The following is a 13,445-nucleotide window of genomic DNA, read 5'->3' on the forward strand; positions in this document are numbered from 1 at the left end:
GAATTTTTTGTTTGACAGAAGTATATTTGGAAACAGCTTCCGACAGCAGCGTTCCCTCGCATCGCTTCACAATCTCTGTTGACTTCAAATTTGCTTTTATATCGCAAAGAGACCTGTGCGTCTTCTCATTCCCAGTTCTTCAGTAATCGAGCCACCTCAGATCCCAAGGCAAGGTGCTCACGAGAACAAAAGCCAAGACTCATTCGAAGCTCACACTCCAACACAAGGGCGGTCATGCGATCATTCAAAAACTTAATTCGCAACACACATCCTACATTTCTTTCAAAGAAAATTATAACACATGTTTCATATATTGATGGATTGAAATGTTGAATTACGAGAGTAATCGTATTGGTGCACTGATGATTCGTGAGTGATACCAGTGTTGCGTGTTTACAGATATTTAGGTGCAAAAAATTAGAGTGACTTGGTTTTTATATTTGTAGAATAGTAAGTGTATTTTTGTAGTTTGCTCTAAACTTTTTTACTGATCATTTTTTTAAATTTAAAAACATTGTGATTTCTGTTGTTTTATTCTTTTATTTTTTTATTATTTTTGCAAATTCTCACGCAAAATGTTTGTGTAAGCGTTTTCTATGCAGACTTTGAATTAATTGTATTTAGGATAGTGACAATGGGCATATGTTTAAATTTTTATCTTAAAATACTAAATAGCATTGATGTTGTGAATTTTGTTTTTCTTTAATATTGATAATCTTTTTATATATGTTTGAACTAGGGTGGGAAATAAAAAAGAAAAAATTTAAAAAATCTATCAAAAGCTTGGATTTATTTACATAACATAGCATTTGTTACCTATTTATTTCTCCACTGACAATTTTAAATTCACTAATTTTCAAATCAATCATAATTTGATAGATAATTGCTTAAAAGATAATAAAAAAGTCAGGCATTAAATCAACTTTTATTTATTTATTTTGGGCAATAACAAAGTAATGTAAAACACATCACAACTGAAATACTTGATTTAAAACTAATTACATATGAAAAAACGTCACGTTAGTTTACATGGAAAAAATGCAGACTGTTGGGAATAACACTAATGGCAGTTTAATTTCTGAGACTTTTGCGCAGTACAACAAATATTATAAATGTCTTTATTTCAAAGCTCTAAAATTGTAACCAGTTTTGGTAAGCACTTCTAAAACTTCTCAAACTTTTGGCAGGCTGCCAACTATTACAAACGAGTTAGTACATCGATTTAGGGACATAATCTCATGGAGGTTCCTGACTTCACTTCTCATGGTTTATTCCGTTTGGCTGCTGTTGTAGCCATCCTGTTAAGTTCCATGGCAAGGCTGATTGTTTTGTTACCGAAATCCCTCGTTGTGAGGATCAGTCTCTCACAAATAGAGCATCACTTGATATGTCCCAAGTGACTGCCCTGAACAGCAACGATGGCCATGTCGTAATCAATGATGGGACTCAATAGGAAGAGAGTGAAACTAGGACTTGAATTTGTGTCTTTGAGGACACGTCAAGTCTAAACACAACTTATTGACCGGGTAGAACTTGCGAAAGAGATCGTCGTTGCTCCTCGATGATGTCTCGGGCTTCCTGAACAACTCAAAACATATTGGGCACTCTCGCTTCCTGCGATCGAACCAGCATGGTATCAACAGAGGATATTCTTTCCAAGGAGCCACCCATTACTGAATTAACCTGGTCATTCACTCTTAGTATGCGTGCACGCGCGTTGAACTCTTTTCTTACCAAGCTCAACTTCTATGGTGAATACCGGCAAAAAAAAAAAAATCCGAAGTAAGGTTCTCACTTGGTGATGTACGCTTTGGTGTGGACTTTGTCGTGTAAAGTTTGAAGGCGAAGGCGTTCGTTCTTGGCTTTAGTAGATTCACGCCACAACCTGTGGTATTCGTCAATCCATGTCTCCACCATCAGTTGCCCTTCCACATTACGCTGCACTCCAGAAAGAAACTTGGGAATTAAGTAAGAAGGCAATGACTCCCATTTACAAGAATGTCTACAATGTCGAGCTTCTCAACTATACTTGGTCAAGTCGTGGTCTGAGAAAAAGTAGAGACCATCCAATTATGTTTCTGATATCTAAGGTACCTTGTATCTCTTTGATATTAGTTCAGAATTGACTCGGCTATGTCGTTGCATATTCTCAACACGCATCTGTTCGTGTTCCATTTGGTGTTGCTTCCTCAGATTTCTCTCCTTACAACGTAAATTCCTCAAGTTATTTATTTCCCTGTCAACAAGCACAAAACAACCACCTAGTATATAACAAACATGTCAAAAATTGACCGAAGCAACGTTATGTCACTTGGAATACCCCAATATACTCCAGGAGTAACAGAGGATCAAGACAATGCGTACTTGTCGCATTCGGTAATATGGTGAGAAACCTTTTCAGTGGCTAGGTGTCAAGTTAGTGCGTTCGATTGTCTCCTTCCATTGTCTACAATACATGGTGATAAGACATGTACGAAGAAGCAAGATACATACTCTTCCTTCTTCATACTGTCCGCCATCCTTTGAAATTGCTCACGGACGTCCTCAACTTCTTGCAACCACACTAAATGCTCTTTCTTGAGCTCATCCTCAATAGCTGTTATTTGGTTCCGTACCTTCTTCTTGGTGGACGGGGCGTAGCTTTCTATTCTTTTTAAATCATCTTGCCAAACTCGGTCCAGCTCGTACATCTGGTAAATATATATATACATATGTATACATGACATGAACACAAAGGTGTCAACTTGAGGTCCGTTGCCACATTGAGCTTCTGGCTTTCAATATTGTCTTAGTGGTACGTATCAAGCATAGTGAGTTCGAGACGATCGGTAACGCACCCTACTGCCAAGTCTAAAGGAACGTTGAACTTCGAAGTTGCGGTTGATGGCCTTGAAGTTGTCCGCCCAACGAGTCATGATTTTACCGATACGATCAAATTTGCCGTCGTCGAACAGCTCCCCTTTCCGACCATTTACCTCTTTGTCTGGCAAAAGCTTCAGCCCATTCTTCTCCTTTATATTTGTCCACCTGCCACAGAACAACACTAGTGAGAAACGTTCAATATCCAACCTAATACAGATACATCATCCATCGGTGATAATCTGCTCTCTGGTGCATCGTCCTAAATTGCTCAATCAATCAGCATAGCTGACAGAAACGTGTACCCTTTGAGAGCCATGTTGGAAATGGAGGCTGATACTGCCTTCTCGTTGGCTTTGCTGCTAAGATTACGATGATCATCGCAGTTGTACTCTAATGTTGTGTGCTCCTTGGAACATGCAAGTGTCAACTCTTTTCCATTGATGTAGCCAACCTGTATTATCCCACAAGGATCTATTTCACTGTCAAAACATAATAACATTAGTAATAGCAATCTGCTAACGAGCACGCACCACATGCAGTTATCGAGAATCTACGTATGTGTCCCAGAGGCTCTAGTTCGTAAAAGGACAGAACAGACTTAGAGATTTTAGTAACAAGCTGAATGTATGGATTCTGTTATTAAGATGAATTTGTGCCACAAGTACTGCAACTGAAGCTGCATACCTCTGTGGCCGGGAATACGAACACATTGCGTTTGCCATCCTTGCCTGAGCTGTAGACAGCAAGAATTTCCTTAAGCCGAGGCTTGGCTGTTCTGTCCATGCCAGAGCAAGCGTGTCGATTAACTTCACTCTCCCGATGTGATGCCCTTGGACAAATTATCCGTTCCACTTCATCGATCTTGTCGTCTTGCACAATCAAGATGTTCGGCTTCCAGGATGCCACTCTATCATCCTCCTCTGCAGCAATCGCCACTAACTCCACATCATTACCTTACCAACAGAACTTCCGCGACTCAGAATGATGTGGAATTGGAGTTACAGCGTTTACAAATCGTCCCACCCGTCTCGAGTGAGATTCATGGAACCTTTAACGCATACATTCTAACAATCACCATATGTTGCAGGCTCTGATCTAGGTAGCACCTTCTCTAGAAATCCATACGCGAAGGTCGATATACGTACTACAACGACGACCACAGCATGATAAATCAGGCCTCAGCATTTTGGATTGCTACAGCAGCACTCTCACAACATATTGAAGGATTGTGTAGAATAGAGCTATTACAGATGATACATATAGCTACAAACTTGGGGTCATTCTGGGGTCAATTCTGGCAAGGAGCATGATTGCGGAAGTAGCTGGGAAGACAAGAAAAAGGCGACGGATGTGGACAAACCTGCCTGCGCAGTGCTGAGAGACCGAGCTAGAGGCTGGACATCCTTCCGTCCGTATTCCTGAAAATACTTTCCGTCTGAGTTGGAATTTTCTTCCTCCTGGAGAGCCTGCTTGAGTGCACGAAAATATCCACGGTGCTGACGCGCCTTCTCCTTCACGAACCTCTCAGCGTGGATTAACAAAGCGCCCCAGCCTTTAAATTTTTTAGGGGTGGGGCAAACTGCGCAAACCATTTCCTCCTGATTACCACCCTTCAACCTTTTCACGCCTCTGCGAATCAGTGCCATATCGACATCTCGTTTGATCACCAGCTCCTTCAGAACACACATCTCAAATAAAATTCATTCAGTTCGGGGCTCATTCTGTATGCGACATCAATAATCAATAGATATCACAACTGCCCTTCTTTGTTTTTTTATGATAAGTCTTCCTTAATTTATGATTCCCTATTGACGGGAAACTACATACCTGTAAACTAACAGAGCGTTTCTCTTCCCTCCATATACAGAACATGCATGCACTCACGATTTCGAGAACAAGCTCTCAGATAACAACATCGTCGGGATAAAACCTTGCTACCGATACTATTGCAAAAAAGTGCGCGAATCGTTGCCTTCCATCCTTCATAGCTTTCCATCTTACCTTCCTGACAACTGGCAATAGCTCTCTGTAAGTTGAGTCCTCGACCATTTTGTCTAAGTCCTGGATATCCAAACTCCTCGCTGCCCGATTTGACGAGCCACCGAGCAGAAACATCATTGGAGACGGGGACGTTGTCGCGTGCGATTGATCTTTCAGACGCTTGCGTGCTAGGGGCCCCTCCGCAGCTACACGTCTTTTGTGATCCATTCTGAATAAACTCTTGCGCCAAGACGGAGCAATTGCTGCTAATTTGAGAACAGAATTTCAACCATGAAAGACCATGAACATGGCACCAAAATCTGCATCCCAATTGCAATCTGCGTCTCGAAGGGAAAGTTCTCATTCAATCAAAACTTGTATCTGCCTTACACTGCATCTGTAAGGAATACCATTCAAGGACAAACTGTGGAAGCCTTTGATGGTTTTGCAGTACTCTACATTCTGCTGTTTACAGCTTGGAAACTCCGGCATGTGTACACGTCCTAACCGAGATCATGCGAGGCTTCGTCCTGAAGTGCATTGGCAGCATACAGATCCAACTTCGTGTGAGCGTAACTCCAATTCAGACGATCAGAGCATTGAGAAAACCTATTCATCGGAAGTCATTATTTCTCTCATTCATCTGGCGAGACTCCGTAGCTCAAATTCGTGGGCATGGAGAACTCTTCAGTGGGCACTGATCCGTGGTAAGCTCTTTTGAGTATTCGACATCAAGTAACAACAGCTACTGCAAACCGCTGGAAATTCTACTCAAGACACTGATCGTAGCTGCAAGTGATATGGAGAAGAGAGCGGGATTCCAAGAGAGGTCTGTCTGAATTGGTTACAGTACTCCGGACTGAAGCGGAGGGGAACAGGTGCAACCATCTCTGAAATTACTGGATCTCGCATTCACATTACCAAATTTACAAAACCTGCAACCGATCGAACACTTGGAACCCTAAACCACAGTTCGGTACGGCGTCGAAGCGCTAATTTCAAATACATCTGATGATTGCTGAGCCGGTTCATAATCGGATGCGGAAATGAAACGGGGGCAAATCAACCTCTTTGCAAAACGCGGGCTAGACCTAATCGACTTCCAGGCTTCAAGTATCTCGGGAAAAATATCCAGCGAACAAACGTGGGCACCGAAACTCGTGTGGATCTGAACTCGAGGTCCAACTGCGAAACGGCGATGACTCTGTGCAGAACTCCACGACGCTGTATGTTAGCAATAAAATAAAATAAAAATAAATAAAAACAAACCCTGAACCCTAAATTCATTGTGTCACAGCCCCTGAACTTTTTCCATTTACTTTTTCATATATATATATATATATATATATAAACATACATACATACATATGTATATATATATATATATATATATATTGGTCATTTGCATTTTAACAAATTTGCTTGTGTGTATGTATGTATCTATACTTATATGTACATACAATCAAGACAACAAAAAATCATGACTTATGACTTGTTCAAACATTAAATACAAATTTTAAAGTTTGTCTTTTTAGAGGCTTGAGCTTTATAACTATTGTATACAACAACATAGATATAACACAAAGAATCAAAGAAGGCTTTTGGCTTTTGAAGGCCCTATAGTTAGAATGGAGGTGGCTAAGAATGAGACAATAGACAAAACATTGGAGGTACTTTGAGTAGGATGGAATTGGACATGGTTTTCAATTGTGTGATGAAATAACAAAACAAACAAACAAACAAACAAGAATATATATATATATATATATATATAAAGTTTAGAAAATATTAAAGCAATCCAAATTTTTACTAAATTGATCCAATTCCCATATTCTCTTTCTCGTCCCCTACTTTGACTTCTCCATTTTCAATGCCCTTTTCTTGTCCATAGGCATCATTGCCACCATCTAGCTATATCTATTTCGTGATATCTGTTGTTGTGATGTAACATGACTAATAGGTAAAAAGAATTAAGAAATTATTATATTATAAAAGATCTTACTTCCAATATCATAGCAAATTATCTTAGAAAATAGACAACAGTCCAAAAGAAACTAAGACTAAAGGTGTAAATACTACCTTTTTGCAAAATAGGCTTCTATTTATTTTGTAAGGCTATAAGAAAGATAAAATAAGATATATTAAAAAAATAAAAGTTATGAACATATTTAGGATGAAGTTAAGAGTTGCTTTTAGCAAAAATTAATTCAAAAAGAAAAAATTTGATATGCAGAGAGGATCAGTCATCAACTTGGATCAAAATCAAACCTTGAGGTATAAAACCACGCACCTACGGCAACTCTAGGGTACTTTGGAAGATTCAAGAGTGGAATTTGAGAGCAGAATTGATAAAAAAAATTTAAGCATTGATTTTGGGTGATTTAAGTGTATAATGATTTTATAATAGCTTTGCAAAGTCATAGTTGTTTTGAATGATTCTAGAAATTATGAAAAAATAGAAGATATTATGTTTTAGAAAATTTTATGAGTTTGGTAGTAGATCTATAGTTCAAATTTTGAGGACTTATGTAAATAGTTGTTTGAAGTGTATGTTATAAGTTTGAGCTTGATCAAATGGTTGAATTGAAGAATATTGAATTTCAAATAGGTTGAGGTCTTGGAAATTGGACTTTGAGGGGCAATTAGGGCTTCTAAGTTCTTTACCAATCTATTGGTTGGATTGGAGTGAAATTTATATATGAAGATAATAGACTTGATTTGATACATAAATATAAAATTTTAGAACAATTGAATAGTTTAAAAATGAGATATTGGTACTAGAAGTTTAACATTCAGATTGGAATAGAAGGTTGACCAATATCCGAGTGGATTTTAGGATTTTTCTTTCATGTGATAAATATGATTATGGGTGTTAAATACTAATTTATTTTTTCAAAAGTAAATAAAATTTTAAAAAAGATCAATTATTTAGTTGATAGATATTGAGGTTTTTAATTATACTAGGATTAGGTTGAGTTGGTTAGGTTTTGATTAGGATTTGATTTAAGATTAGGATTGGATTGGGATTTAGGATTTGATTTAGGATTTTTTTAGAGTTTATGATTTAATATTTCCTTAGAATTTAGGATTTAGGATTTGCTAAGAGTTTAAGATTTGACCTAGGATTTCAATTAGAATTAAATTAGAATTTGTTGAGATTTATTTAAGATATATTTATAATTATTCTAATTTTTCTTTAGGATTTCTTAGGAATTCTTTTCAAGTTTATTGTGGATTTCTTTTGAATTCTTTTAAGATTTTGTATTGTTTCTTTTGTAATTTCTTTAAGATTTCTTTTTAATTTGATTAATGCTTGATTAATATTATTAAGATTTAATTAGAGTTTATTTAATATTTTATTAGAGTTAAAATTTCGTTGTTGCAATTTTCATTCTGCCTTCTACTGCCAAGTGCTTGGTACATTCTTGAGCAAGACTTCATGTAATACTATATTGTGCTCGCTTGCTTGCTTGATTGAATTTATCTATTTGTTTCTAATCTCAATTTTAATTGGATTCTATACTATTTTTTTGGCTTTTGGCTCCACTTTCATCATTTTCCCTTAGTCTCGTCAATTGCCAAAAATTGTGATTTTTTGCCTCTATTTCTTTCTTCTTATCTTTGCTTTAATTTTAATTTTAATTTTTTTAATTTTTTTTTGTTGACCTTTGTGTTTTTTGGATTTTTTGGTTTTATTTTTGACTTCCTTGGATGTAGCCGTGGATTTAAATGTGCTAATTTTAAGATAATTTATTGGCTACAATTTGAATTATGATTCTCTTTCAAGATGCTCAATACTCACTACTCTCTTTCTTTTTCTTTGTTTCTCATTATTTTTTCTCCCTCTCGTAGGTCTTTCTTTTATTTATGAATGGTAATGAAGAATTACATTCAATCTTTTCTCTCTCTGTACCATTTCATGTCTAATTGCTAGATTGGCTTGCAAGACCAAGGAAGAGAAAGAATTCAAATGAAATTCTTCAACACAACTAGTGCCATTTTTAATTTATTTGAAAATTTTGGATTCTGGTGAAGAAGGTTTAAATAGATATGAGTGCATAGATCTAGTACTATGAAGTTTAAATTCAAGTTGAAAAAAAACTAAAATCCTTAAAAAATCCAAATTAGTTTTTATTCGAAATACTTTCTAGAACATGTTTAACTTGGTACTATTTGCAAAACCAATAACATGATGATTCTTAATATATATAAAGAAATTTTGGCATAAAACTATTCAAATAATAATAGAATAAGAAGTTGTCTATATCCAAGATATGGATGATGCAATATAAAATAAAAAAAATTAAAATGTTATTAAATACTTTGAATCAAAGCAATAGAGAAATACCATAAAAATGTGGTCTAAAGAAGCGTGATCTAAAAGAGCTTTGCATGGTTGGATGACAAAACATTTACTAATGAATTCTTGGTTACAACTACACTTCAAGAATTTGGCTCCATAATATTCAAATTTCAAGTACAAATCACTTTAAACACCAAATTTATGCTAAAAGCACTAACGTAGTATGTTCCAAAAGATAAATGAATGGATGTCATGAATGAGTAGAAAGTGTTGCTGGCTTTTAGATCTTATTGAATAAATCCCAAATCACATATATACTCTGTACATGAGCTTGAGTGCAAGCATATATATGACATTGCTAAAGACTCATTGAATCATACTAAATATGAAACATTGCATAAATAAATACTTCTTAAAATAAATAAAAAAATAAACAAACACATACATAAGAGGCCCATGGACATGGAACAAGTAATTGGAATAAAGATAGAAAGGTTGAGACAAGGGATAATGGATTAAGACAAGGAAAATGGAAGAATTGGGTCAATTTTTTAAAAATTTGGATTATATATATATATATATATATAATTATACCTAAAAATATAAGTTTTTCTTAATATATATATATACATATATATATATATTTAATTATACCTAAAAATATAAGTTTCTCCTAATATATATATATATATATATATATATATATATATATCAATATCAATAGAAATCCATATCATTGGCCACAAAAAAAACTCTAAAAATTAAATTTTTAGTTGCTAAATTAAATTTGATTACTTCTAACAAAATTTTGACTAAGACAAATATATATATATATATATATATATATATATATATTTATATCAATAGAATCATTAATATTTTTTATTATAATTAGAAATCGTAATCTTTTATTACTAAAATAACTTCAAGAACTTAATTGAAAGACTTTTGAAATAAATTATATTTATAGTAATATTTTTATCTTCATTATTTATAATATATATATATATATATATATATATATATATATATATATATATATAAAATATGAAACTCTATATTTTTAATTTTGATCATTAGAATTTTAATAGAATATAATTCAAAATTAAAATCTAATCTTAAGTATTTAATATGTCTTTATGTCTAATTCCATCATTCTAACTTTTTTATTCCACTAACAATAGATAGTGTTACATGCTTATAATTATATATCTATAGTAGCCAAATGTACATATATAATAGAATCAACACCTATTAATATTGATGTATTATAACTTTATAATATAAAACTTAAGATCTTATGATTTATTATTCATAATAAAATTTCAATACAATCTTAAATGCTACCTTGTTTATTTATTTTTCTTCTAAAGTACATGTTTATAATTCATTGAAATAAAAAATAAAAGATTTATATATCTTACATAGTCATAGAAGACATTGTTATATAATATGTTATATATATTAGGCAAGTATGAAAATATATATACACATTCAATCTACTATAACTCATATATCTTTATATTACATTTTGCAATTCCAACCTTTTCATACTACTAGCTATGGATAACAATACATACTTATAATTACACATATCTAACTACCAAATATAAACTTGACATGTTATCAATATCAATTATTGTTGATACATTACAAATTCATAAGACAAAATTCAAAAACTTTCAATGTATCTTTTAAAAATAAACTTCAATATAAAACTTATATTTAGTTTAGATAACTTAATATGCTTCTAAAGTACAAATCTATTATATATTAAAATATGAAATAAATACTTTATATTTTATTTATAGTTACTAAAAATAATATTTTATAATATGTAGTATATATTAGGCAAGTATGAACCTACACATACATGCATCTAATCTACATACTATTGGATAAATCTTGAATTCATTGATATTCATTATTTCAATAGTACTTTAAAACTATTCAAATCAAAGTTGTTCCATTGCCATATTTCCTAACTACATCTAAAATGCCTTCAATATTGTAATTGGTGCTTGAAGCATAATTACTAATAATTATAATATTAACATTATTTTCTTTTTATGCCTTGAGTGAAATGGGATTGAATTCTCTTAAAAATCTAAAATCCTTTTAGTTCATAGCAACATAAATTCTATTACAAAATAGGACAAAATGGATTAGAATAAGATTGAATAAAACTAAACAAAATAGAACATAAAAGTTAAAATAGAATAAAAAGAAATAGAAAAAAATAAAATAAAAAATCTAAATCAAACTTTACTAAGAAAAAGAGACCAAAGTCATATCTAATCGAATGCTCTAAATGACCTCAGTTAATTCTATTTATATTTTGTCTAATTATTCTAGAACTTTTTAGAATGTTCCTAATGGTGGATCTTACCTTGATAACCACCCTCTTAGAAGGTTCTAGAGATGAATCCCACTTAGATAACCACCTTTAATTCTTCTAGGATGTTCCATGGTGAATTCCGCATAAACCACTAATCTAGCCCCAATTCTAAAAACTTCTCAAAAACGGCTCCAATTACCTATTTCTATACATTAATAATACAAATATCTTATCTATGCTCATTATAATTAATCTTCCTCTATTAATGTGAAACGTCCTCATTTTGCTCTTGAAGGTACTTCTAGATTATTTCTTAACAATGGATGAGGTTATGTACAAGTTTCTATGTTGTATCGTAGATATAATAACCTTTGTAGAGGACCTTGTATTGAAGTTATAGATGTCTATTGCCATGACAAAGATAGCGATGCTTCAAAATGCTATCTACTTCATACTCTTGTTGCTCATCAATCACCAATAGTGGTAGAGGTTAGTGTCAATTCAAAAAGTACCTTTTTTTAGTATGAAATTCCTTGAATTGTAAAGTATGAAAGATTAGATGGATCAAAATATGTGGCAGAAGCTTGAGGTAACATGCAACATCAAAAATCATTTTAGAAATGCAAAAAGGTCTAAGCCATTGAGGTACCAACTTTTGGACTTGGGTTGATGTATCAAGTGGAAAGTTGGCATTGACGAGTAATATGCGGTCACTTCCCTAAAAAGTCTTATATTGCTAGTAGTTATCCGTATATTGCTTCTGTCGATTCTATGTAGAAAAGAGGTAGTATTGTGCTTCTTATAAGGTAGTTGTAAGCCATTTTATAAACTCTTTTATTGTCAAGTTATTAATGTTGATGAAATAATGGAGAGTTGTTGGTGTAATTGAATACTGACCAATGTTAAGAAAGAATGGCAAATGACTGATACTTGCTTCAATACTATCATTGTAAGTAAATTCCAAAGACATCAAATATTTATCTCAATCATTATAGTGAACCGCTATCATATTATATGAAGTCTTGTTCAAAAATGTACTAGGCACTTGGTTGTGGAAGATAGAATGGAAATTACAACAATAAAATCTTAATTCTAATGGAATACTAAATAAAATCTAATTAAAACTTAATAATGCTAAACAAACTTGAATCAAATTCAAAAGAAATTTTAAAGAAATTACAAAATAAATATTAAGAAATCTTAAAGAATTTGAAAGAAATCTAGAATAAACCTTAAAAGAATTCTTAAAAAATCCTAAAAAATATTAAAATAATTAAAAATATATCTTAAATAAATCTCAATGAAGTCTTAATTTAATCCTAGTTGAAATCTTAATGGATTTCAATAAAATTCTAAAAAAATCCTAAATCCTGAAACAAACTCTAAATCAAATCTAAAAAAAATCCTAAATCCTAAACCAAGTCTTAGATCAAATCTTAGACCCTTAACCAAACCTTAAATTAAACTCTAAATAAATCCTAAATCATATCCTAAATCAAATCTTAGTCAAATCCTTAACCATAAATAAAATTCTAGAAAAATCAAAAGTCCTAAACCAAATCAGAGATAAATCCTAAATCAACTCCTAAACCAAACCTTAGACAAATCCTAAATCCTAAACCAAATCCTAAATCAAAACCCAAAAAATTTAGAATCTTGATATCTGTCTGAGACATGAATTTTAAAGAAAGAGAATCCTTGATATACTCTTCTGTCATTGAAGAGAACTAGAAAGAAACTCAAAAAGTAATATAATATTAACTAGAATGGCTACTGTCAAAAATAAGAAGATTAGAAAGACTTGAAACAAGTTTGACTAAAACGGCATTAATAAGAGTGAAGAAGGTTTCACTCTTCCTTCTATATATACTCTTAACTAGAAGCTATATGGCAATGTCCTATAGGACCTCTAAAACATGTTGACTTTGCTAACTACATGTCTTAACTTATAAGACAAGTTAT

At 32.8% G+C, this 13,445-nt stretch overlaps 1 protein-coding gene across 2 annotated transcripts; it reads right to left on the reverse strand.

The window, feature by feature from the left end:
* Positions 1–1,048: 1,048 nt before the first annotated feature.
* LOC112294830 (uncharacterized) lies at positions 1,049–5,915 on the reverse strand. 2 transcript variants are annotated; one of them, XM_024545722.3, is made up of 9 exons: positions 4,864–5,915; positions 4,223–4,535; positions 3,547–3,782; positions 3,165–3,313; positions 2,838–3,027; positions 2,494–2,690; positions 2,095–2,236; positions 1,796–1,938; positions 1,049–1,614 (listed from the first exon to the last, which is right to left on the reverse strand). In XM_024545722.3, the coding sequence occupies exons 1-9, from the start codon at positions 5,068–5,070 to the stop codon at positions 1,467–1,469; spliced, it is 1,725 nt and encodes a 574-aa protein (XP_024401490.1). In that variant the 5' UTR covers positions 5,071–5,915; the 3' UTR covers positions 1,049–1,466. The 2 variants fall into 2 exon arrangements, 1 of the variants encoding a protein (XP_024401490.1); XR_002973470.3 differs by having other exon boundaries at positions 1,374–1,614; positions 1,796–1,885.
* Between the last annotated feature and the right edge of the window lie 7,530 nt (positions 5,916–13,445).

The sequence above is a fragment of the Physcomitrium patens genome, chromosome 17 (assembly GCF_059467195.1).
Source record: "Physcomitrium patens ecotype Gransden chromosome 17, ASM5946719v1, whole genome shotgun sequence".
Lineage (NCBI taxonomy): Eukaryota > Viridiplantae > Streptophyta > Bryopsida > Funariales > Funariaceae > Physcomitrium > Physcomitrium patens.